The sequence below is a fragment of the Pseudopodoces humilis genome, chromosome 3, assembly GCF_049639895.1.
Source record: "Pseudopodoces humilis isolate 2021_Gansu_Grassland_sample_001 chromosome 3, ASM4963989v1, whole genome shotgun sequence".
NCBI classification, from domain to species: Eukaryota; Metazoa; Chordata; class Aves; order Passeriformes; family Paridae; genus Pseudopodoces; species Pseudopodoces humilis.
In genome coordinates this window covers 50,137,514-50,163,670 of record NC_142202.1, presented here as the reverse complement: position 1 = coordinate 50,163,670, position 26,157 = coordinate 50,137,514, and the positions used below count along the sequence as shown (strand labels likewise).

Genomic DNA, 26,157 nt, shown 5'->3' with positions numbered 1-26,157 from the left:
TTTATCCTGACCCTTAGGTCATCATCTACCCCAAGAGAGAGCTTGATACATGTTGAGTGTTGTCTCACATAGAGGGCAACTCCACCACTGCGTCTTCCTGGTCTGTTTCTCCTAAGCAGCACATGGCCCTGCACGACAACATTCCAGTAATCCCATCCTGTGGGAGCTATCCCATCACATCTCCATAACTGTGATGAGGTCAAAGCCCTGTGAGTGCACACAGATCACCAGTTCCTCCTGTCTGTTCCCCATACTGCGTGCCCTGGTGTATGAGCACCTTGCGGAACTATTTGATTGTGCCAATATCCCTGTGGGGATGCAAAGGGATACCCCATAATCTTGTGTTGTGGTTACATCTTTGGCTGCTTGTGCTGGCTTGAGGTGTTCTTTAGCCTCCTTTACCTACTAGTGTGGTTGCTATAGTTCTCCCCTTCCCACACCCAATCTCTGTTGAGTCTATGTCCCTGTCCCCCTTCCAATCTCGTTTAAAGTTCTTGCAGTAAACCCTGCTAACAGGCAGGAGCCTACTTGTTGCCAGCAGCTCTGGTGCAATAGAAACTGACCTAAACACTTAGCACCCTGACCCTACTTGTTTAGGTCTTTCAGCTTGTAGTATTTTACATGAATTTTTCCATTATTTTCAGAAGAAGAGTAGGAAGAAATCCTGTTTTAAAAACAACTCAGAAACTGATTAGTAGAAACATCTACCAGGGCCTTGGACACTGCTCTTGTAAAGCCAATTCTATATATTCTTCTCTAAAAACAAAAAAAGCACATTTCTTTTAGCTAGCTTTTCCATGGAGAGTCTCTACCAAGTGTTTTAATAGATGCTTTTTTTGTAGTGTTTTGTGTATATATGCATGTGTTCTGTCTCTGCATGGTAACAGCTTTCTCCCTTTTAACTCTCCCTTTTAAACTGAGCTAAAATAACATCTATTAAAAATTAGCTTCAAGGATGGAAATTCATCTTCCTCTCTCTTTTCAGCCCTGGCCTGTTATGAACCTTAGTTTTCCTTGCATTAGTGCTGCTCAATCTTTATGGCCTAAATGTATCTAGGGCATTCTGCAGCTACTCCAGCACACTCTGTGGCTATTTTTGGCTATGTAGCTTTTGTCTGGCAGTGCTAGAGAAGGATGGCATATGCTCACTGCTGTGCATGTGACTTGATTTAAAGGTGAATAATGTGGTTTTGTTTATGTATATGTATTTATCAGAATTTTAAAAAAACCTACTCTGTATAATGTAGAAAGCTGTACAAATTGAATATGCTTGACTGCATGAGTTTTCATTCTCCTTTTTTATGTAATTGTATGCTCAGTGAACTGTGCATTAGAAAGTGAATTAGCAAGTTAATTTACCCTATGTGCCAGTGATAGAATAGCTTTTACCTCCTCAGGCCATGTGATCTGAACTGTGTGACTGTATCAGAATACACAAACACTCCTTTTAGAACCATTGCTGGGAAGGGTGTTGTTGGTTTAACCTGTTCTCTCCCTTGGTTTTTAATTCTGGTTTGCAGTCACTATCAGCGGGGTGGTTTTGGACAGGCTCTGAGTGAGCTGGGTTTTGGTTTTGTGTGCTTTCCATACTTCAAGTGCTGTACCTCAAGAGACCTCTTGCAGAGGAAGTTACCTGCTCATCATCTGAACAAAGGCAGTAAAATTAATGATAATTAATCTTTAGTATTCCTAATCAAAGGTAATTAATATTTACACTCTATTTTGAGTTTCCAACTCAAACTACATAACGTTTAGCAATCTACTTCCCTACTATTCCATAAAACTGTCAGGCTCTATTTCATGGGAACAGCTCTAGAGCCTTAAGTTACTGTTCCTTCAACAGGATATCCAGTCCCCCAGCAAAATTTGGTTTCAGACTTTTTCAGTCGTAGGACTGGAGGAGAATACATCGGAATCAATAATTGGAATAAATGAATGGTAAAAGAGCAGAGAATAAGAATGTTTTCATCTAAAGATGTAGATCCAAGTTGTGAGAGGCTAAGTGCTGGTTAGTGCTCCTGGGATTTTCATTGCTAAGGGTATATGGGAAGGCTGTGACAGGACCACATGCACAGTCCCAGGCTCCCTGGTTATATCACAGCCACATGGCTGCTTTTCGCATTGCAGGGCAGGACTTTGACTCCTGTGTGCCTTTTTACACTCCTGTGCACGGGTCAGCACATAGAGTGGGTGGGAGAAGCCGTTGTGCCACAGGAAAACAGTAGTTATTGTGGCTTAGCAAATGGTTCATGCAGAACCAGGATGTTTGTTAGCTGTTGGTACTGAAATGGGAGGTATAATGATGCCGTGATTTTGTTGGTATGACCAATCCGATTTTAATTCTTTTGTAACAAAATGTATAATGAGGGAATTGCAGGGGAGAATTATGTTTGGTTGTATTACACAGATATGTGTTGTGTCTTAGTGTAAAGTTAAGTATGGCATAGAGCAGGTGGCCCTTGAGCACAGGTATTTCTTAAAAGCTGGATTAAATATGTTATTAGCATTTCTTATTTTTGAGGATGAGGGAAGTTGTATAGCAGCTGTATTAAATTTATAGTAACTGATTTGCCACACTGAGCAAAATGTTGACATTATGTGATTGTTGAAAGGCTCTTTTTTTATCAAGCCAATAGAAACACATTAAGAATTACCTGCTGTCCAAGAAATGTTAAAATGCCAAATAGTATATTTAATACTAAAATCTTGGAAATGCATAAGTAAATAATCTGCTTATGTACACATGCAAAAATTCTTCTTTAAAATTCAAGGCCCCATCTCAGTTCAGTTTTTGCTCTTGAAATGCTTGTTGATTTTTTTTTAGTATTGCTGTAACTGATCTTGGCATTAAGCTTTTGAAAAGGGAGGTGAGGGTGTGTTTTAAAAAATTGAAGGGCTGTTCAGTTTGCCTTCAATTGAAGGCAGACATTTGACTTCTCCATTTTATTTGGGAGCAGGTTGGAGATGGCTGGCCAAGGCCTCATTCCCAGGCAGTGTGTTTTGAAATAGGAAGTGGGGCAGTGTGGTAGACAGCTGCCAGCACCAATAACCAGTGGCTTGAGCTGCTTAGCAGAGGCTAAGCCCAAATCTATTGACGCAGAGCACGGGGAAGTGCTCCACAGACTTCTCCCCCCTCCCTGTCCTTGCATATAATCTCATGATGCTGTGGATGTGACAAACTCCATTTTGATCAGATGTTGGGCCAGAAACGGTGAGAGCGGGTCAGTTTTGACCTCTAAAGGATATCTCGATGGCATGCGTCCTCCACACTTCCTGAAACTGCACCTCTTTCTTCCATGATACCACCTCCTTTCTACTTCAGCTTTGCAAAATTGCTGGCCTGAATTTTTTAAATGTGGGCTGGGAGATTGAAGCCATGCATGTGGGGTGATATGGATCATGGTATGGATGCACAGTAGACCTCTGCAGTGCAAATGAGTGCTCAGTACTGAATAAAATGGATGAAATAGGTAAGCACCTTGCTCTTCATATTTTCAGAAAAAGACCTTTTAAATGGCTTTCCAATTGAAATTTGTAAATGGAAAACATTATCTCTAGTTGTGGGATGCGTGCAGTAGTTTTCCTTTGTACTTTCACTTTATAATTAACTGTAAGGAGTGTAGCAGGATGCAAGGGGTTGCAGAACAGTGATCTGCTAATACATTGGTATTCCGATTTTCTTTTTTTCAAGACAGATTATGAAAGGGAAGGTTTTATATTTCCGCAGTATCTGCTGTTAATATCTAAGTAATTCATTAGAAATTGTTTTCTAAAACACCAGATTATTTATTAAATATTGACTTCTTGGTTGTAAGTAGCTATACACTTGCTGTAGAGTGCAGTTAGCTATTTGTTCACAACATTATTCAGTCTTATTAGTTTTCACTTCAAATCTGTGAAACAGGAAGGGGCCTGTTGGTCTGCAATGAAGTCTTTTACATAAGCTAGGGCCTGCAGTTGCTAAAACAGCTGCAGTGCAACATCTCAATTCCAAAAGTACTAACAGCTGGTATCAGAACATTTCCTTTCCTTCATCCACTCTAGGCCGGACAACTGGCAGAAGATGTTCTGTGGTATGGAAGCACTGCCAGAGTTATTCCCCAAAGGGTGAATTAATGGTGCTTTTTGTAACTTTTAATCTCTTTAGTTATTCAGCTTTGTACAGGCACAGCATGAAAGCAAGAGTACTTTTTGTTTTCCCTTCTACCCACATTTAGGTTATTTTCTGGTGAATCAGCCCAGCAAAAATATTTTTAGAAACCCCAAACCCAAACAATAAACCATATTTTTGTGAAGGTACTTTTTTTTTTTTTTTGCTGTCTCATTTCATTTTGTCATTCAGCATGTCTGTTTGACTTTTTGGTAGTTGCCTGCTGTGTTTACTCTGTAAACTGGGTTATGTAATAAGGTTGTCCTTTTTGTTTACTATGAACTGTCTCTGAAGTAATCACTTAATTGCTCTTTATTTCATTTGCTTGTATGTTCACAGGCTACTTAACATACCTGGAAGTAGCCTGATACTGAATAGTAGCTCGATGCTATCATGCTTTCTATGTGCAACACCTTCATCTAGCCCTTATTTCCCGTCATGGATTGACAGCTCACAATCCCCACACAGAAATGGTCCTTTTCCTCATCCTCTGTACCCTGGGTGCCAGCTGCAGCTATTTTCTTTTTCCCCCCAGCTATTGGTGTCTGGCATGTCAGGCTCTAGAGCTAACCTGGAGGGGTGGAAGTCACCATAGATGCTGTCTATAACAGAGGAGTCAGCACCTCCTGATGTTGCCTTATGTTGTGGTGCCTGCCTTGGCACGCAGCCCTTGCCCATTCCAGAGGGCACAGCCCCAGCATAGGATGCTGTTGTGCCCACTGAACAGTCAGAGGTTCTAGTAAATGTGGCCTGATTTGATGTCTGCAGCTTTCTTTTGCTTCAATCACGGCTGTCATATTGGGATTATTCTGAAAGTGAATTGGGTATGAGGTTCTTTAATCTCCAAATAAGGTTGTGAAGTTATGACAAGGAATAATCTGGGGGGGGGTGGTTTGAATTTATTAGTTAAGTGGGGCAAGTGAAACTTAGTGCTTCTGGGAATAAGGGGTTGCTAGCACTATCTGATGGCTTATTACTGTTCATGCATGCTTAACTGTTTTCCTTGATGGTTATGAGAATTTCTCCCTTTTTTTAATTCCTGATCTTAGATTGCAGGCTTTTTCTCTTGGGAGTGGAGAGTTCAAGGAAGGGAAAAATGGGGATGCTGAGCTGTGGAGTAATTGTGAGGGGAAAAAGCAGTAAAAGTAAGGTGAGACCACCCACCTCACTTTAATTTCAAACGTAATTGAGAATTTCAGATGTGAAAAGCTGTTGCTGTAATCTGTTGTATCATTGCCAAGATATTTAGAAATTGAATTCATCTGAAATTCATCTGAAACCTTAACATTGGTTACCAAAGTGGAATTCTGCAGTTATCAGGTAATGCTGAAAAGTAGAAATGGAAGCATAATATAATAAGGAAATCATTATTGGAGGATGTGAACAGAGACAGCCTTTTGTTACAAGGCCTTGATTAAATGAATTCACAGAAAACAAGGCAAACCTTTAGGTCATTATAACTTAGGTTGATACAATTTTTTACTTGGCTATTTTTTAAAATCAGCATAATAACAAAATTACTAAATTAAACAAGAAATTCCTATGTTTTGAGGCTATTTTAGTAGAAAATAAGAATAAAGAGCTGGTATGGAATTCTTCAGTACTCATTATAAGAAAGTACTCCAGAGTGAGGGGTTTTGATGTCTCTTCCTGTGTCTCTTCCTTGTGCAGTGCTACAAAGTCAGAGCTGCTACAGTTCTTGAAACCTGTTTCCAGTAACAAGCATTTGTATGGGAAACAAAAGCAGAGGCCAGGGCAGCATAAAATGATGCAAATGGGAGGGGTAGGGAATGTGGAGTGTCTTGTATGTTCGCAGGCACACTTCTGTGCACATCCTTAGTGCTTGACTTCCCGCCCCTCTGGCCTAGTTGGAAAGCAGATCTGTATTAACAGGAAGCTGGCACTGAATAGGGACAGCTAAAGGTGTCAGTCCTTTGAAATAAAAGGTTTGACATGACTTTTCAGAACTAGGGTCATGTATTGGAGCATGGCTTGACTTAACATTCTTCCTGCTTGTGGTTCGGGAGGTCTGATATTGCCAGGATGAGTGCCCGTCATACATCTACAATAACTGAATAACCCGTTTGATCAAATAGAAATGATAATGCTTCTTTCATTTGGTCTCTTTTTCCACCTGCAAAGAAGATTGCACAGGTTGCTTGGACTAACAAGAAAATAAAATCCATAGATTGGAATATGTATGGAATGTTTGCTTCTTCTGCCCAGGGTGATAGGATAGAAGCAGTTTTTTGTCGTGTATGCAGAACAAGTCACAGCTCAGACAGAAAGCAGATCAGTTCCAGCTATCTGAATCAAAGCAAACAAAATTGCTGTGGATTATTTTTTTTTATTTTTCTTTTCCAGACGGTAAAAGATTTGAAATACACATATTGCCCAGCAACAAAATGTCTTGGGAAAAGACATTTATCCACCTGCCTGAAATGCATATGCTGTTTGTTCTCTGAAAGTGTGCAGTCAATGCATGAAACAGAATGAGACTTTCACATTTAGTAACAAATGTTCTTTGGAAGTGTTCTCTTCCTGGTTTTGAAAACTTTAACACTAAGTTGTCAAAATAAAAATGAAGCAGTGTTTGAAGATCTGCCATATTTGAAATTATAATTATGCTATTAAATGAAAGCCTGAGGATAGCTGAGACTTAGACAGAGACTACACATGCTTCCTTTAGTCATGAATAATAAAAAATGGAGATGCTAATAAATAGCTGTAGCTTGTACTACTACTTGTATAATGTTAGTTTTGGGTTTTCTATGATGTCAGAGGACATCAATAGACACAGCAAATTTGCAGCGTTGTGTAGCTTTGACTTTCAAGCTTAAGTGATATTTTTAACACAAGGTAGCTGAAAAGCATTTGAAATGTCCCTCTGCTATTTTTAATGTGTCTAGCACTTTAAAAAATCCATATAATCCTCTTGAAACAGATGGCTACAGTGAGTTAAAATCCTGTGCTAGGATTTGGATTTTTACCTGGTACTGAAACCAATTTCATGACACAGGGATGAATCACTAAATTTGGCAGTGAAAATTGATTTTGACAATATTAAAAAAAAAAAAAAAAAAAAAAAAGGCTATGGGGAACCATGGAGTCCCTTTGGATGTAGAGCTGGCTGTTAGATTTATTTATTTTAGTTATTTTAGTTTGTGTTGTCTTCTCCAGACTGTATTGGAATGTGGAAGATGGTGTCAACTAACTTCACAACCTCTCCTTCTGTGAGAAAGGAAAAATAGGAAGCTAAAACCTTTTACTTCAAATCCCATAAATATTTGGGATGCTTCACTAAAGACAGGATTTCAACTGATTTTTTTTTGGTTTAACTCTATATCAGGATAAGCCAGGAACACTTCGGGGGAGAGGATTGAGGTGTGAAGAGGAGAATGTTGGTATTAGTCTTATCTAGAACTAAAACATACATGTATTTTCTTTTTTTAACAGGTCAGCTGCATTTTATCTATAGAACTAGAGTAGTGTTTCTAGAGATGATGACAAAACATCAGTGTTCTTGTCCAGATAACTGGAAATAATTTAATATAGCTGGTGATTAATGAAAGGAGCACATACTATTTCAGTGGGCTTGTTTCCTGCCCTCTTTTCATTGTAAAGGGAGGCAAATGAATGGAAGGGTAAAGTGTTGACACACATTTAAGTTTTTACAGTTAAGTCGCTTAGTAGTTAAAATTTTTATCCTGGTGCATTCCAACAGTTCACCAGAGATTAATTTGAGCCAACAGACAGAGAAGTTGCAGCTTTTCTTTGAATTAAGATCTGAATTATACTAATTACTATTATTAATATTGTTTAAATACTAAGTATTAAAGTTAACAAACACAACCCCCTGTTCTGACTGTTCTACTGTCTGTTTATCAAGAGCACACAAGACAATATATTGTGTTCAGCAGGGCCAGGAAGAGTGCAGCCCAAATTATAGCCTCAGCTGGGCAGTACTGAGGGTCTCTGTGGGTGCACGTGTGCCCTGCTTGTTCTGTGCCCTCAGATCTCCATGAGTGCTGAAGCATTTGCACCTGCCTGCTCAATCAGTTTTGTTACTAACCACAGCACTCGATGGGCTGCAAGTATATGAGTATTAACAGACAGAGAAATATCAAGCAGCTTGTTTGCAGGTAATAAAGGACCTGAACTGTAGGGAAGTGAAGCCTGGGTTTTGGACATCTAATTTTAATGTGATGTCTTCAGATACATTCAGAACTTCCTTATGCTCCCCTAGTTTTCAGTGTAGGTAATTCCTAGCAAGCTGAAGGATAAGATGTATACTAGAAGATTTTTCAGATGTCAGAGAGATTCTTTACTGAAAGCTGAATAAGTCCTTCAAGCTGGTAGCTCACAGTATCTGTTTTTAATAAGGCTCTTACTGCAAAGCCTGCCTTAGTGTTCTTCATTCATTGCTCTGATACAGGCAAATAGTGCTTGGAAAAGAGCAGTTTTGGCCTCTTGGCAAGACCATACACATGTGAAAATGTCTTAGTATTATAGGAGTGTTTCTGCTTCCCGGTAAAATTTAGGATAACTCTTAAGAAGGCGTGTAGGTGGTGAGAGCTCATCTTGTAGATGCAGTCACTCAAGAAGCTGAGTTTTTCTGGACTTCAGTGACAGGTTGCTGTTAGGCCCCTTGGCACATGCTAGATTTAATCTTTAGAAAGTGGTGATGGGGCACAGTCAGAATTTTTTTTTCCCCTACTGTAGTCACTTTACTGAGAGAGCTTTTCATCTTGACATGCCCCTATTCTCAATTTCTTAATGCTGCTTTAGCTAGACTTGCAACAAACTGCAGAGCAAGCAAAGAGCATATGAAGAGGGATATTGGGACACGGAGTAGGTGGTTTGAGTGTGTTACATCCATTAGGAATGTCCTGAACAAGTACTGCTGCTGGGTCTGCCAGATGAGTAGCTCAGAAACTAGGTTATTGTGAAATAACTTGCTACCGTTGCAGTCACAGATTATTTGTGTACTTCTAGCTGAGGAGAATACAGTGTATTTGTGCTAAGGCATGGCATTGTTTTGTGCTGTGATAAATACATCTCTGCTGCTTTGATCTGTACTTGTACAGTGGCAGAGGGGTATGATAGTGTTAGGAGGACAGATTTGGAGGAGGTATTCCAGTGACTTGGTTTAATTAAATCATAACAAAGTCCTTCCCAAAGCTGTACGAAATGCCAAGATAGCTCTTAATGATGCGCACTTTAATACCCTCAGTGCATATGTGGAAGTAAATGTGATGCTCCATAGGACTACAGCAGACCTAAACATGACCTGTAAAGGAGGCTGAGATGCTCAAAGCAGTCAGTGAGTCCTTAGGCCCTTTCTGTACTTTCTGTAGTTTTCACAGTGGCCCAGTGAGACCTGGTCCCCCAAGCCTTGAAGTCAGTGTTAGTAAGCTCTTTTTGCTTAATGAAGATGTGTCCCCAGGCTCCCAGAGGACTGCAACCTTATGCATGATGTAGTGCCTTCTGTGTGCTAGTTTTCAGCTTGGAAATGGGTGATGTGCCCATGATTTATGAGGCTTGTTCATCTGTCCTGGAAATAAACATTTTATGTGTTCTGTCTATTCCTGGTGAAATACATGTATTTGTAATAACAGAAGCAGCTGTAAAATAGAGATGAGATTTATAAAGGTCTGTCCCCACTGCTTCAGCCATGAAGCTGTCTGACAGGCTGGCCAGAGAGCCCCTCGGGAGATGGTGTAGCTTAGAGTGTGTATTAGCATCAACATCTGCCCCTTTTTGTGTTAGACTGCTGCTTCTGTCCCCTGGGCATGCAGAAGGATGTGCAAAGAGTGAAGACAGGAGACAACACTAAGAAATTTGACCCTCTCTTTTCCTCTTCTGAAGCCTGAGCTCTACTTCGTGCTTGGTTTTTCTTTCACCGTTTGGCAACTGAGCCCAGGGCTCCACGTGCTAATGCAGAGGAACTGTATTATTTCCTTTCCCTTCTATAACTTTGTTCATTATCATTTTCATTGCTTAATCTACATGGTTCAGCCTGTCTGCATGTTTTCTCTTGTTACAGCCTCTGAAGTATGTGATTTAAGAATTTGATAGTTTTATACCTTGAAAAACTAATTTGTATCATCATCTTGCTAGATTCAAAGCACCTGCTTGCTCTCTAGTTACTTTTTCTCTGTGGAAAGATAGGTATTATTGATGGCAAAATTAGGAATGGACTCAGTGTTAACTTTTGTGACTTTGAGGACTGTTAGGAAGTGCTGAAATTTCTTCACAGTAAATTTCCTCTCTACCTCATGATTAAAATAGGAGGATCACTTTTGAGTAGAAGAATGAAATATTTCTTGTTTGTTCAAGTGTTTAATTTTTCTGACTTAACCCAGTGTTGTTGCCTTGCTCTGATCTTTCTGGATTTCTTCTTCAGTCCTCAATCAGTATAACATGAAGAGCTTCTGAAAAACATACACTGTGTGATTCCCTGCATTTCAACATTCAAATACAGCAATAATGTAACAGTCATGTCATAGAAAGCCTTAAAATCAGCTCTAAAATGCAGTCTTGTATTAAAGCACTTCGGGATGGTTGCTGCTGTTTGGTACATCTGTATCCTCATACCCAGAAGAGCTCTGATGATGTCTGTGGCACTTAGTAAGAGAAAATGCAATTGTGAACACCTCTTCTACACAAAGAAAGCTGTAAAAACAAGTACACTGTTGCAGATGGTTTTATGAAGAAAAAAATCAACCCAAACAAACAAAAAAACCCCCACCACAGATGAGAGAGCTGCCAACTGTTATGTAAATATAGAGAAATCCTTAGAAATCTGCACTAAGATGTCTACACATTTAATACGCCATTAAGCGCTTAGCCTTGGGAAGGAGGCCCACATAAGGCTTTTTCTCCATCTTCAGAGCTAGTAGTTCAGTAACTATTTCTCAGCTGGTCCATTTAAGCCTGAGTGCATGCAGTGAAAAGAGCCCTTTCTTGGTTTGTGTGTGGTTCATTGAACAAGGTGGCTGCTTAAAAACAGGATTGTTTAGTGTTACTCGTCATGTCACCCTTTGCTTTTACCCCAACTGACCTTTCAGCTCTGCAGAAAGGGAGCACATGCAGTAATTAATCAGCCCATGCTTATTATTTCAGGTCACTTGCATGCTGTAGACAAAAGGAGGAGGAGGAATACAAATGCAAAATATTTTTCCACCATTTGCTTTTAAGGGCAGGGTGGAGCACGACAAGGTGGGCCCATCGGGTTTGTTACAGTGAGTTTAGGTGGTGTGCTGCCTTTGGTGGTGGAGAGTTAAATATATGGAGTTGGCTGGGTGGCCACCTCTTAAACAGGAACATCCAGAGCTGCCTTAGGCTGCTCAGCTGTAGGGGAAGGGCCTGTTGTATCTACATTGGAAGGATTAAGGGCTTTGTGAGGTAGAGAAGGAATATCTCGATCACTTCTTTGGGTTAAGAATGTTTTGTGGTAGGGATTGTTAATAGTTAGTGGTCTGTGGGACACGGTAAGCTTCAGACCTCATCAGGCATGCAAAGTTTCTGTTAAAAACAATACAGGATACCTCAGAAAGTAGTTTCATTAATAAATAAAAAAACCATAGATGTAACAGTGTAGTTTATTATTTGTCCAGTGTTTCATATGCTTAGGAACCTAAGCTCTCATAAAACTTGTTTTGAGAGCTTTTCTGGGGGTATTGGTGACTTGTCCTATAGTAGCAATTAGACACTGGCAAATCTGGGACATATTTAAGACTTTCTGGATGATAGTATTGGAATTGGAGAGGCATTTTCTTTCCACTCAGCTGACATGGTTCCTTTTGATTTGTATTTATCTCAGAGGAATCTAGTTGTTTTCTGGAATCTAGTTCTGTTTGTCCCTATAACTTGCCTTACTTTCCTATTTTGTCATACAAACCTAGAGTAAAAGTCTGTTCTGTAGCAATTAGGGACTGATTTGTCAGTTCAGATCTCTGATGAAGAGCCTGAATGGGCTTAAATTTATGCATAATGGTCTCTTGCCTTAAGGAAGGGTTGCAAATCTGCATAGGAAGAGGTGCTTGTAGGGTGGGAGCTTTGAGTACTGCTACTGTGCAAAGAAGTTTTTAACATATGCACATATGATACTTAGCTTCCTACTGAAGATGTACAGCCTGACTCACAGTAGCGCCGCGTGATGCATGAACTGCTTGGAGTACAGTGTCCTTCTCCCAGGTCTCTTACAGTCTCTTAATCATTACAATATCTAATCCCAGATTAGATGTTGAGGAAGAACAGTTTCCAAAGCCAGTCAGTGTTCTTTAGCTCCTGGCCAGATGACTCACTAGCATGTCTTTAAGAGATTTCCTTGGAACCTCCATAGAAGATTATTGTTCCGGCGGAGATCTGAGAGCATCACAGACAAATTCATGTCATCTAAATATAACATTAATTCTTCCAAGGGGAAGATAATTTACAGCCCTATTTTTTTAAAAAAAAATTACAATATTATCAGAATGATTTTCCCAAATAATCTCATTCACTGCTGCTTGAAACTTGGCATGTTACCTGAATTTCTTTGAAATAGGAAATTGACAAATGTTCTGTCCTCCTGAATATAACTTCTGTTCTTTTGAGGTAGAATGATAATTGTTTTGGTTTTAAAACCACACTACTTTATTCCAGTATACACTTAGCACATCTATGTGAGGAAGAATGAAGTGATATACATTCTGCAAGACCAAACAAATTATGTGTTTAGCACAATCTAATTGCATTGGTCTACTACCAAAATAAAAATATTTTCTTGGCTTACCAGAAATTAAAAAAGGCTGGTACTCCTTAATTCATATTATTTTTCTCTATTATTTACCAGCAGAATTCAGGAAAAAGGTTTTGAACTCCCAGCTCAGGATCAACTGTCATTGGTTTGTGAGACTGTTAGTGTAATCAAAATAAAGTCAAATGTAGACAAAATAAACCTCTATATAGGGTGCAAATTAATCTTTTCTTGCTACTATCTCGAATTACCTTAAATATATATAAGTATATACATATTTATAGATGCTTCCCAGTCTAGATGTAGCAATAGCAGGAGGTTTAACTTGTATAGCTAAATTTAGACTGCTCCTAATTTGCAGAAGGGTAGGAGGAGATGACAGCTAGGACTACCTACTGCTAATTATGCAGGTATGAGTATCAGTTCACTGTGACACTAATTACTGTTCATTTGTGTAATTTGAAAATGTGTGGGTTTGGCATTAGTTTTTGTGAATTTTGGAACTTTAAAAATAGAGGGTCGTTCTCTTTCTCTAGCTTTGCACAGTAGCACTTATATAGTGCTGCCTTGAATCAGGTGCTGTTGGTCAAGGTGGTGCAGAAATGCCAAGGAAAAGTCTTTAGAAATCTGATAGATTTTTAAAGCTGTGTGAATGTTCAAAAATTGGCAAAGAATAGTGATTCTATTGATAAATAGTTTTAAAAAAATCAGTCTGTTGAAGAGCTGTGGTGGTTAGGATGCTTTGTATGCTTTACAGGCAGCCTAATTCCCATCCAAAATAATCTCTATTGTGTAAGAATGCTGAGAAGAATAATAATTTGTCTTGTTGTGAAGGCTGCAGTCAGTTCCCAATCACTCTGTTCCTAAGACCTCTCTGAAGATCATGTCTGTTTTTAACATAAAAAAATTGTATTCAGCTTTATAGTATTGTTGGACAGAAGATCTTGTATATTTGTTGCTTAACTTTTTTTCAGAATCTATTTTTCTGCTTTCTGGGCCTTAGAATAAAACTATTCTTGATCCCCTTCAAACATACTCCCAAACAAAGCTATTTAAAAGGTATGATACTGTTTTTTCCCCACTTATCTGTTGTGATCTGTGCTGCAAAAACTATGGACAGCAAACATTGCTGTGAGAGAATCCACCCCCAGGCTTGTTGTCAGACCATGCATAGCACGGGACTTGTCAGCTGAAGAGCCACAAGAGGTATTTCAGGCCCTTTACTGGGTGAAAAGAGAAAAAAGAGAGTGGAAGGTCACAGATCACACAATATTCTGAGTTGGAAAGGACCCACAAGGATCATCAAGTCCAGCCTTCAAGTGAGTGTCTCATAGAATGATTAAACCCAGGACCTTGGTAGTTTTAGCACTATGTTCTCACCAGCTGAGCTAGTCTCAGGGTGTAAGGAGCAGCAATTGTGCTCTCTATAAAGGAATGGTTTGAATGATTGGAGCTTGGCCTGGGGCAGGCGACAAACCAGTAGAAATATTGTTACTGCTGCCTTTAGGTAGCTGGAGGAAGCCTCAGGCTGTAGTACTCCCACACTGTTTTGGAAGGGAAATGCAGCTGGGTGCTAGGAACCAGGAGATGAGTTTAACACATTCCAAACCAATTCTTGATGCAGGTGATCAGTGAACTGACTAGGAGTTCATACTCTGCTGGATCTGCTGCTCACAGACAAGAACTGGTAGGTGATTAAAAGGTTGAGGGCACCTTTAAAGTGCTGTCTGGCAAACCTTAGTTTTGCAGAGTGTTTGTCTCTAGTTGCATCAGCTTTTGGCATTGATCTTCCATTAAAAGCAGAAGTGGAATTAAAAAGTGTTGACAAGTTTATTTTGTTTTTTGTTTGTTTTAATTGCAAAGCTGGCACAGCAATAGTAAGCACTAATGGAAATAAGTTAGTTGGCACTCCAGATGTTGGAAGTAATGTTTTAAAGTGTTTTGAACAGATACAGAGTGCATCTTCTTATTGTGTCCTCTACTGTATAGTTGTGATACGAATCCTGATTGTTCAGAGCCTGATCAGCAATGTTCTGCTTGGCTGTGCTGATCAAGGGGCTGTGAAGCAAGGTGATCTCTTACACAGCAGCGTCATGCTTCAACGTGATTGACTTTGAAATATTCATTGTGTTGAATGAAGATAAACCAGTAAGGTGGACATGAATTATGTTATTTTAGTCACATTCCATAGAGCTTTAATAGTCTTGTAGCCTGGAACATCACTGGTGGTGAGCTACTCACTGCCCACAGAAATACTTTTATGAAAGATTGAAGCAGGTTTGATGAGTTCTGTCTCCCTGTCGAATGGCAATCCACATGGGCAAGGCTTAAAGAATAACCTTTTTGATCAGTCCATTTAGATTAGTCCTAAAAATAATCTCTACAGTGCAATACAGGGAGCCCAGGAAGCACTTAATACTAGCCTGATTCCAGCAGTAACTGATCTATGTGGTCCCAGGTTTTGCACAACAAAACCTGGTGTGTGTCTCCCATACAAGCAAAAATTTTATAGTACAATTTAATCTAGCCAGGAAGGGGAGTGTGGAGATCCTGCAGGCAATTTGTGGGAACCATTGCATTGTTGGTATGGAGCCAGTTCCGTTCAGTGATTGCACACAAGAAAACTTAATGGCTCTGGTAACCAGCCTCCCAACCACCGTCTCTGTGAGCAAAGGGAAGGGCTGGAGGACAGTGCTTGAGTGACCTGCCTGAAGTTGAAGTAGTCTTGAGAACTTTTCCATCTCTGTTTCACCAGTTCAAGGCAAAGAAGAGAGGTGTGGTCAGCCTGTCTGAAGTTGCTGGACCTGCTACCACTGCCTACCAGGCATCCAGCACAGGCTGCCTGGGCTTTCAGATAGATAACTCTAATATGGTGAGCAATTCATTTCTGCATAGAGTCAAATACTATGACTGCAGCACTATAGTCCTCATGATTCTCTCCGTTTTCACTATTTATGTAATGCATAAATTTTTGTGAGGCTTTGTTTTTTGTGCTGTAGTGGAGTATTTGGCGTGCATTTTATAGGTTGACTTTGAAGTGCTCCACTGACATAAGTCACTTGCAATAAACACCCCCAATGAGACAGTCCATTTTTTCTCTTTTCATTGACCAAACCAAAGAATCAGAACCAAGAATGTGGTCTAAAGCACAATAACTCCAGAGGTACACTGTAACTCCAGAATAACTCTTGGTACACTATAGTTTAGTCTAGCAATTCTTGTAAAGCCCTTTAAAGGCAGGGACACAAAATATATAAAATATATAAAACACATTATCAGTGTTATAAAATGTTATATAAAATATTGTTAACAAGTCCTCATTGTTTCTGGGGTCAAATTTAAAGACTTTTCGTGAAATTAAATGTTTAGCTTTGCTATCAGAGCAATTGGAATCCTTCATCTTTGTTAGCAGGTCTGTCAAGGCTAGGCTGCTGTCATGAAGTATGTGGCTTAGAGGTATAAAATGTTTTCTCAATCCACAATAGAGAGGAGGCCACTTTATTGTATTAAAGAGCTGTAATTCCATTAAGCATTTTGGTGATGTTGTAAAATCAAGTTGTTTTGCATAATAAAATAACCCCAAGTGAGAAATTTATCCTTCTCATGCTTAATTTGAGTTTTACAAGGCAGATGGCAAATAATAAAGGTAGCATAACATTTCCCGTTTAAAGAGTCTTGTTTCAGTCTCTTTACAACTTTGATAGATTTAAATGCTTTGGACTCTATTTCTCTTTTGCCAGGTTCTCTCCCTCCTTTTTGTTTTCATCTTCAGCAAATGGACCTTTGTGGAAGAATGACACATGGGAAAGCAATAGGGACTTTTGCTTCTAAAAAAAAAAAAAAATCCAAGTATCAGTCTCGAGGGATGGCTTAAGGCCACAATGCTTTAATGAAAAGATTTGAAACTGGGAATAGTATGAATTTGGTTTTAGAGCTGCGCCTCCTCTTGACCTTATGAAAATCTATTCAAATTAGCAACGTAAAAGGTCACAGCTGATACTTATAAGGGATGCATTCAGCATTTCATTGTTATATTTCTGTCCAGGATTTTTGGCTGAACTGAAGCAGCAGCCTTTCCTCTCAAATGCTTTGGGCTAATCAGTGTTCAAATTATTCCAAATCCCCATAGAACGAGTTGAGCATGGTCCTCCCTGGAACTCTGGGGTCTGAGGGGAAGCAGCCAGGGATAGTTCCAGCCTCTGCAGGCAGCTTTGGCACCAACTAGGAGTGTAGAGGCTTGTTTTTCTCCCTTGCTGCCCAGATGCCTGCAGCTTGGGTTTGCAGGAAAAGTGATGTGATGCCTCTAGGGAGAGGTGGGCATCAGGAGGCGTTGGGGTTAGAACTATGCTGTCCAGAGAACTACGGGGGTAAAAAGGAGAACAGCAGGAGAAGAGAGTTGCAGTGTAGCAGCTTCAGGAGCAAGAGAAGGAGGTTGAGAAGGCTTGGAGAGGGGGGGATGTAAGATGAGCAAAGGGGCCAAAGATGTCTATCAATTGGATAAGAGGAACAGGAGGGCATCTAGTGGAAAGGAATTTCGCTGGTGTGTAAAGTTATCTATTTTTAATGCTTATATGTGCTTAAATTTTGGTGACTGATATATGTCAGTGCATTATGCAAGCTTTTGGTTAACTTTTAGGATTTCAAGATCAAGAACTGAAAAGGTAGGAAATCTCAGTGTTAAAGTTGACCCTACAACTTGTTTAATACAACTTATACATGACACACTATCAAATAATTAAGCATGTGATTGTGTTATTGGAAATTAATAGCCCTCCCATTGGTAAGGCTAAATAACTGTGAAGAAGGTCAGGTTTTGATATATCTCAGTAGCACTGCATACCTGAGGTTGTGATGATACAGCTTAATAGAAACTTCAAATTTCTTCTGAGAGTTTGTAGTTGAGTTATTAGAAACAGTCCAAAAGCAAAAATTTATGCACATCTTTGTATTAAGAATGAGAGGCATTTGTAGCAAAATACTGAACGCTGGAAGATTTTAGTTAGAAATAATATCTGGGTTTGTTTTTTATTAAAACTTGGTATTAAATAGATTGCTTTTGATTACAGCATGTTGCTGCGCTTAGTCAGATGTTTTACATTGCCTACTCTGTCATGACATCATTATAAACCAGCTAAAAATTAGAGCAGAAAAGCAAGGCAACAACTTTAACACTCTGTTTTGTCTGTTAGACACAATCCAAACAGCACCATGGTGGATTTTCTTCAGGTAACTAAGGCATCAAATACAATGACAAAAGTACTTCTTTTAAAAGCCCTGTTTGATTTGTTGGATATACGGACTTACCTATATATATTGAAATAAAAGCACTGGAAGAGGGTAAGGAAAGATTTTTCTTTCTCCTATTAAATAAACAGACTAAGAAATATTGGGTTTGATTTATTTTCAGTAGCAACCCATCCCTTCATGTGGTTTTTCTTCAGAAGACTTAATTTTCAGTGATTGCTATAACCTGAATATGATTGAATCCTCTTAGACTGGTTTTGAAATTGTGGAACATACTTAAAATAAAAGCATGTCAGTCAGAGACAAAAGGTTTCTCTCAAGACTGTACAGGGGCAAAAAGTGAAATTTATGTCTCCAAAGGCCTAAGAACTTCAAATTATGGCAGTCCAGCAATGCAATCACCAAGAGAGCTAACGAGCAATTGCTTTGAAAGCCAATGACAGCAATGCTTAAGGAAAGAGAACCTCCACGGCCTTGGAACGTTTTATGCTTTCATGATCTATGAAGAGCTGTTGTAGTACTGGATTTAGGGCAGATGTTTGTGCTGCTAATAGAGTGGTCTGTGTCTAAAAGAAATCAACTGCCCAAGGAGATTTTATAGAGTAAAAAGTTGATTTTTTAAAAAATACTTCTTCAGGTGGTGGGTATGTGTGGAGGGTGTGGGGTGGCAGTGTATAAAGACAAGACAGACTTTTTAGTGTGACACTCCACCTCAGGTCCAAGAGAGAACCTGGGTAAAAAATATACTTTGGTTTTGGTGATGAATTTCCGTGATGAATTATTCTTATTCATCATGACACAAAGGCCAAAGAGCTCTAGTAACCATTTGATGTATTCATAATGAAGACTTTTTAAAAGTAACTGTTGGTGTTATTTAAATATTGCATGTAATACCTTCCTATTGAAATATATATCTTTGTCTTTCTAAGCACATATTCATTTATTATAATTTTTCCAAATACCTGGAGCTCAGGAATTAATAAGACAGTTTGTGCAGACTCTGTTCTGTGCATGGAGTGTTGTAATTAGCAATTAGAATCTGCTGCCTTTCTGCCAAGTGATACATAGCTCCTCAGGAAGCCCTATTTCCCGACAGCTGGACAGCAGTAAAGAACAGCTCCCTGAACTGAAAATAAATTTTCCAGTTTCCTATGATGTCTACTTTGAAACACAAGTTTTCCAGTATGCAGTGTCTTGAGAATCTTGCTGAGCTCTTGGCTGGTATTAGGTAGATTTGTCTTCTGCCTCCCAAAATATGATAGTGTAGGCCTAGCACAGCTTTTATTTTTGACAGTGATTGAAGTGATTAAGGATAAGTCATGCAACAGAAATATATTTTCTTAAGTCAGTGTTTCAGCTCTGTTCCCCACTCCGCAATGGTAGGAAACATTCCTTTTTGCTTCACCGTTTCTGTGTATATGCATTTTGCACCACACTAAATGCTCATTTTATTTGGCTTGAAGTCATAGCATATATCTTTTATATAAAAAAGAACAGGAGAAGAAGCAGCAAATGGAGTGTTGCACTTGCTCTAAGTAGTTACAGCATCCCTTCCAGCAAGGCAGAGGCAGGCTACCAGAAAACTGCCTGTTTTCCCCAGGCAAGAGTACTCTGAATTAGAGTAATGGCTTGAACGTGTGCATCCAGGAGCTCAACTGCTAAATAACAGCACGGAGTCTTTGTAGCTTTAACTGTTTCGGAAATAATTGTCCGTACAGAGTAGGTTATATAAACAGAGCCCAGCTTCCGTGAATCTTCCTGCTGTCTTTAGTTGAGAGGTGGTTGTTGCTATAGCAACTTGCAGGCATTATTCATGTTTTATTTTTCAGAGGCTAGAAGAGGACTCTGAACATCTCTGCAAAATTTGAGCTGCAAGGAGCTTTGCCCAGGAAAACCTGCAGCAGTAAAATGATTACCTATGTTACTTGTATTGATCCCACTAACTTGTAGGTAGTCTAGAATTTATCTCTCTGGAAGAGAGATCCTAGAAAATGTGTCAGGTATAAATCTAAGTGGCCTTGCATGAAGACAGGTACCAGGAGCAGTGTAGCTGTCTCAGTGTAATGCTTCACTTGGCTTTTCAGCCAAGTCAAGCTTCTGTGGTGGACTCTGGTGTTGACATGGCTCTCCCACATTCAGTTCAGGGTGCCAAGTCAGGAGATGAATCCCATGTGGCAATGAACTTTTCCCTAAAAAACAAGGTTGTGCTACTTCATTGTTTTATTTAGAAGCTGCATCTTTCAGAAAACTCTGCAGCTTCTAGAGCCAGCTATAGTAAATTTTACCCCATGTTTCTTTGCATGGAGTAGTAAGTGCCTTAGACTGTTAGCATTAAATAGTACTTCTTTCCCTCCCATCCTCTCTTCTTGTGTTTTGAACACTTTTATCTATACTCATTCTCTGGTAAAAGATTTGATAAGATCTCACCAAAGGCAGTTGTCAGGGCCTGTGCAGAGCAGTTTCTTGGGAGTTGTCCTGTGAAACTAAACCACAGTGAGCATGAAGCACTTTCAGTCTAAAGCCATTTGTCTGTTTGTGCAAATGTACTTCTATTATGGCTCACTGTAAGAGGAAAATAGCCACTACCATCAATAGACTGAGTTAAAATTATCCTGTTTCTCTTCTTGCGATGAGTGCCCATTTATTCTCTCCCAAATGAGGTAATTGAACAAAGTTATACTCTTGCAACCCAATCTTATTCCTAAATGCAAAAGGATGAGACTGAAGATGCTTTAAAGCAATTATGGGATGAAGGCCAGGAGTTCACTTAGTTCAGCAGACGCAGTGATTCTGAGTTTAAAGTAATTGAAAGCAGGGGAGGGGAAATCTTGGATAATGGATTTCTCTTAAGCTTTACTGTATATGTCTTTTAATGGGGATATGTAGTGAGGGAATTGTCATTCATGTGACAGGCTAGTAGCTTGGAATCCAGTGAGTGCTGCTATACTGTTGGCTGAAGCTCTGTAGAAAGAAAGTGATTTGAGGTACCCAGAAGGTCAGGGAGATGGTAAATGTATTCTAAAAGTACTGCAGTGGGAGAACTGCACTGTAGTCTCACTTGTAGAGTTCTGTAAGGTGGCAGTGCAGAGTGACCAAAGAAAGATAGCTTTGCAGGAGAACAGTTCTATTTTTGAACTTTCTTCTTAAAAAGTTCATATCACTTAATTTGTTGAGTGTCTTATGCCTCTTGCAGCTGCTCTTTGTGTGTGTGAAATGCTAGAAGTGCCCTACTTTTAGAGTGTGCCTGCAGCTGCACAAACAGCAAAGAGAGATTATTAAAGATTATTAAAAAATCTGAATTTTCTCCCTATGTAAAAAAGCAGTTCGAAAACTTCATTTTTTTCCATGGTCTAAACCTCACCTGGCAACAAGGGCAAGGCTCAGCATTCGGATGTCAGTGAAGGTAACACCTGTGGGTTCTTGCACAGGGCACTCTGAGACTGCACCTGACTGAAAACGGTGTGTGTGTGTAGGCATGTCCCCACAGGACAAGAGACTCACCTGGTTGCTGTAGATAGGAGTTAATTACTGTGACACCGAAAAAGAGTAGTGCCTTGCTTTTGAATGATCATTATGCTGCCATGTATGGAGGAGTTCTTCACCATGAGGGAGGTGAGGCACTGGAACAGGTTGCCCAGGAAGTTGTGGATGCCCCATTCTTGGAAGTGTCCAATGCCAGGTTAGATGGGGCTTTGAGCAACCTGATCTCTAGTTGAAAGTGTTCCCGTCCATAGTAGGAGGTTGGAGCTAGATTATCTTTAAGGTCCCTTCCAACCCAAACCATTCTGTGATTCATTCTGTGATTCTGTGGTGGCAGGAGTACACTATTATTGGTCTACTCTGTCTAAAACACTAAGTCAGTGGGGTGGTAACTATGAACTTCAGTGCACATGAAGCTAAGTCAGAAGAGTTGAAAGCATAGAGGAAAGCAGGGGTATGCACAGAGCTCAGCTGGAATGTGATGACTTGTATATGTCAGTGGGGTGGCAAGAAGAAAGCATTGTGTTGGTCTGCAAAGCTCTGTTGGTGGGTGTATCCTAAATTAATCAGTGGATATTGTTCATTTTGTGGCATACTCATTTAAATTAAAATATGTATTGCATCAAAAGAATGTTTCATTTTATTTTACTTTGGTGGGGAGAAGTCATTATGTCCTCTTGTTGCAAAGCTGAGACCAGAGAGATTGCATTTTTTTCAAAAATTACTCTCAAGATCAAATTGCTTAACAGAGCAATGTATAGTAAACTATCCATTTTCCCTTTCTCTCCATGCCCACACTCACTTTACTGCACTTGCTGTCTCACTAACTCTCACAAGCTGTAATATGCTTTGATCATTGTGCCCTCTGAGCAAGGATATCGAATAATGGGATACTCAAGTTGCTTTCTGCAGCTCAAGCAATCTCACCATGGAATAGGTGTGATATATAAAGCAGGCTGGTCTGTGCCTAATTCTCCATGTCTCAGCAGTAGGTGTAAGCTTCATTGTGACTTGGAATTACTCACAGGAATTACCTCATAGTTTGGAGAATGATCTCTAGTTGAAGTCCAGAAGAGTTTTTCATCTAGAAAATTGTACAGGTTCTCCATTTCCTACTCTCTGAGGTGACCTTCCATGTACAACTACTGCAGCAATACACTGACACTGATCCTGGGTATGGGAATCTCTCTGACATTGTGGTAGCAAATGCTGCCTGCAGCAGTGAGAAATCTGAGGAGAAGCAGCTGGTACTTTTGTACCTTGGCTGAAGGTGTTTGCCCTTGTGTAACAGTGTCACAAATAAATCACTGCATCTTGCACATTGCCTGCTTTCGGTGTTTGAAGAGCACATGGCCTAAGACAGGCTGCACAGCACAAATTGCTGGCTGTCTGGAACAGAGGTTGTCCTGCATACCCTCAGGCAGTGGCATTTCAGCTTTCATTTTGGTGATGTGTAATTAAAAAGCTTCCATTCACATGTCTCATCTACATTTGGGTGAGCTTGCTGGCCTTCTGGTCAACTGCAGAACTGGCTTCATAGCACAGGCTTTTTCAGCAGAAAACAGGGACCTTTTTTTTCCAGGGATCCTTTCCTGTTAATATCCTTGTTTTATATTGCAGTAAGATGACGAACTATAACTATCCAGAGGGTATGAGTGTCAACTTTTAAAAAAATGCTGTTACAGATACTGTGTTCCTTTATCATCCTTAAGAGATTCTAAGATTCTCCCTACAAAAGCATTTGGTTTGGTGTCTTCTACGTTATTTAATATTTTAGGATACAATGCTTTTTAAAGCTGACATAGTCAGCCAAAAGTAATCTTTTATAAATATGCATCTCCCAGTGGAGCAGTTACACAAGTTTAATCTTTTAAAAAAAAAAAAAAAGTGACCATTTCCCTATGGCCAGTTGCATCATCCAAATTTATGTCTGTGGATTGCTTCCAAGTAAATCTATTGATGCTTCTGGTTTTCATGTTTTACAGTTGAGTGCTGAATTAGCTGTGACAGTTTTAAATCATCTGTTTATCTTTCTAGTCTACAATATGATGAAAACATTAGCAATTTTTATACCATTCCTTGAGCAGTTAGCGCTAATGCTGGTGAGTTTTTGCTCTGCTTGGCTCAGCCAGGACGTTAGAGATGAGGAACATTGGTAACAGTGCTTTGTTTGGCAGCTCTGATGGTAGACTTCTATGGGAAGTGCCAGACCAAAAAGAACTGCTACAGTCACTACAGCTTGGTATCATATAACTTATTTATATTTGCAAACCAGACTGGTAAGTTTCACACTGTTAAAAGTACAAAAAGATGTACTAAAGCATTGAGTTTTTAAGAACTGAAAATATTTTAATATAAAATTAATTTATAGGTGTGTTTAAATAAGGTATGAACTTTGCTTTCATGTTTCAGTGATTAGAAGTGAAACACAGGTATTCTGTCACTCTTCTGACTCAAACCTCCAATTTGCAAATGTGCTTTTTAAGTACTGCTGTTTAGACTGTAGAAGAACAGGCATTTTCCATTTGCTAATGATGGAAATTTCAAAAAGTTTTTATCTGAAGTTGTGAAGACTTGCATTAACTGCATTAAAAATAGCAAACTGGTCTATAGTCTGGAATTACTCTTGCTTCACCTTAGTTCCCTCAGAAATCACTTCAGCCTACTTCCCTTAACAAGAGAATCTGAGTGTTGACATCTAACCAAAATTAGGTACATGTCTTTGCTGTTTCAAAACAGAAATCTAGATTTTAGTTTTAGAACACTGGAGTGCATTAGATCCAAGACTTCCGCATAATTCCTGCACTTCTTTCTGCCTCACTGCTATAGTAGTTGGCAAAGCCTTGTAAATCTCTTGAAATAATTTTATCAGTGTTGCTAATTAGAACAAAAATTTGTTACAAAAATATTTTGATTTGGTGATATAGCCCTACCCGTCCTGCTGAGAGTTTTCTGAATAATTTAAATTTCAGAAGCCTGAAGGAGCTGGTTTTGATGGGTTTTCTATTTTTCTGTTTTTCTTCTGAAATGGTAGCTCTGTTAGAGAAATCTTTCTAGTGTCTCTCTTGAACCTGGTGTTTAGTGCATTCAAGAGGGCTTGGGGTTTTTTTGGATGGAATGGAATGTGGACAGAACACGCGTAAAGTTTCCAAGCTGATGCTTCAGTTCTGTTCCTATCTGTATGCTCTTCCCCGAAGGATTAACCTGAAAGAAGGGCAGTGTACCATCAGTGTCTTGGTTTCCCCATTCCCTAGAAAGCTTACATCTCTTGTGAGCAAGCTTCTGCAAAAGGGATGTTGATGTTGTGCTCTCCTTGTCCCTCCTGCAACCTAGTGCTAAGTCCTACAGTCCTCCAATCTCCAGAGATATTTCCCTTGTTTCCCATCCTGTTGTGCTAAAAAGATCATAGAATCTGAGCTCACCCCCAGCGCTGCTCTGAGGATGTCTGTTGAACTCCCTACTGAACTGGTCCCTGAACCTTCCCAGAAGCACCAGGAAGCTCTTTGCCCATAGTAAGTGTTAGCAAAGGTTTCTTAGAGTGCCCTTTTGCTCCTGTCATCAGCAGCCGCTCAGGGAACATCTGCCAGCTACCAGGACAGCACAACTACACAGGAAGGTCTCTGCAGCTGGGGCTTTGAAGGATGAAGGTTGATTCAAAATGGTCTGTGGATAGGACCTGACTGCTGTCAGGCTGCTTGCACTTTGGAGACCAGCAGCAGCACACAAGGCACCATTCATTACTTCATGTACAGAAGGGAGGCTTTAAGTTGTTGCAGAAGAGGAGAAAAGGAGGAGATGTTTTATATTGATAAAATTGCTGATCCTTAGTTCCTGTGCTCCTGCACGGTTTAAGTGTCAAAGTAACTGTCTTGGACACAGCTCTCTGTGTCTTTTGTTTGTACAAATGGATTTTGGTGATGAGAGGAGATGGTTTGGTTTTGTGTTCAAACTGTTTTGTTTGGGTCTCTAATCCATCTTCAAGCCTCTCAGCAGGGTTATATTGTAGTATGTGTTAATTTAAGGTGAGAATTTCCTTCCTGTCTTGCTTTGAAGGACTTGACTTGGGTAATGGTTGTGTTTGTGTGCACAGGAGTTTACAAAAGCAAAGCCAGTGCTGGTGGCAGTGTGATTTTGGTTCACTGAAGGCACTGTTTTATAATAATCTTCTGAAAAGCATATCAGGCCCTGAACAGGATTAAGGCTCCAGTGTGCTTATGCTGTGACAGCGAGGAGTAGCGTGGACTTAGTGTTGAGCTCAGACACAGATGGTAGAAGCAGCAGCATAAGAAATTTGGTCTGTCCAGTGTTCAGCACAGTGCAGAAGCACCAGAAAATATTGTCTCCAGCTGTGCTGTAACACGTTTCCAGGCCAATACTCACCCCACTCTTCTTGAGGGGAAGGTTCAGAGTCAGATTTTGGAAACTAGCCTCTAATGAGTGAGTTTTTAAATGTGATTCTTTGCAACTTATCCTCTCCAACACCTCTAAAGAAGAGAACTGATCACAATTTTGTTCTGACTTTGAAGATTTTAATATTAAA

At 39.7% G+C, this 26,157-nt stretch overlaps 1 protein-coding gene across 11 annotated transcripts in view; it reads left to right on the top strand.

The window, feature by feature from the left end:
- MAP7 (microtubule associated protein 7) overlaps positions 1-26,157 on the top strand; it is a 97,110-nt gene that overhangs the window by 19,332 nt on the left and 51,621 nt on the right. Inside the window, exon 1 of one of the 11 annotated variants that reach the window (XM_088053070.1) lies at positions 3,209-3,470. The exons of the other annotated variants lie outside the window; for them this stretch is intronic. Coding sequence (XP_087909196.1) covers positions 3,458-3,470 — 13 coding nt within the window. The 5' untranslated portion in view covers positions 3,209-3,457. Of the gene's footprint in view, positions 1-3,208; positions 3,471-26,157 lie in introns of those variants that run through there. 11 annotated transcript variants of the gene reach the window in all.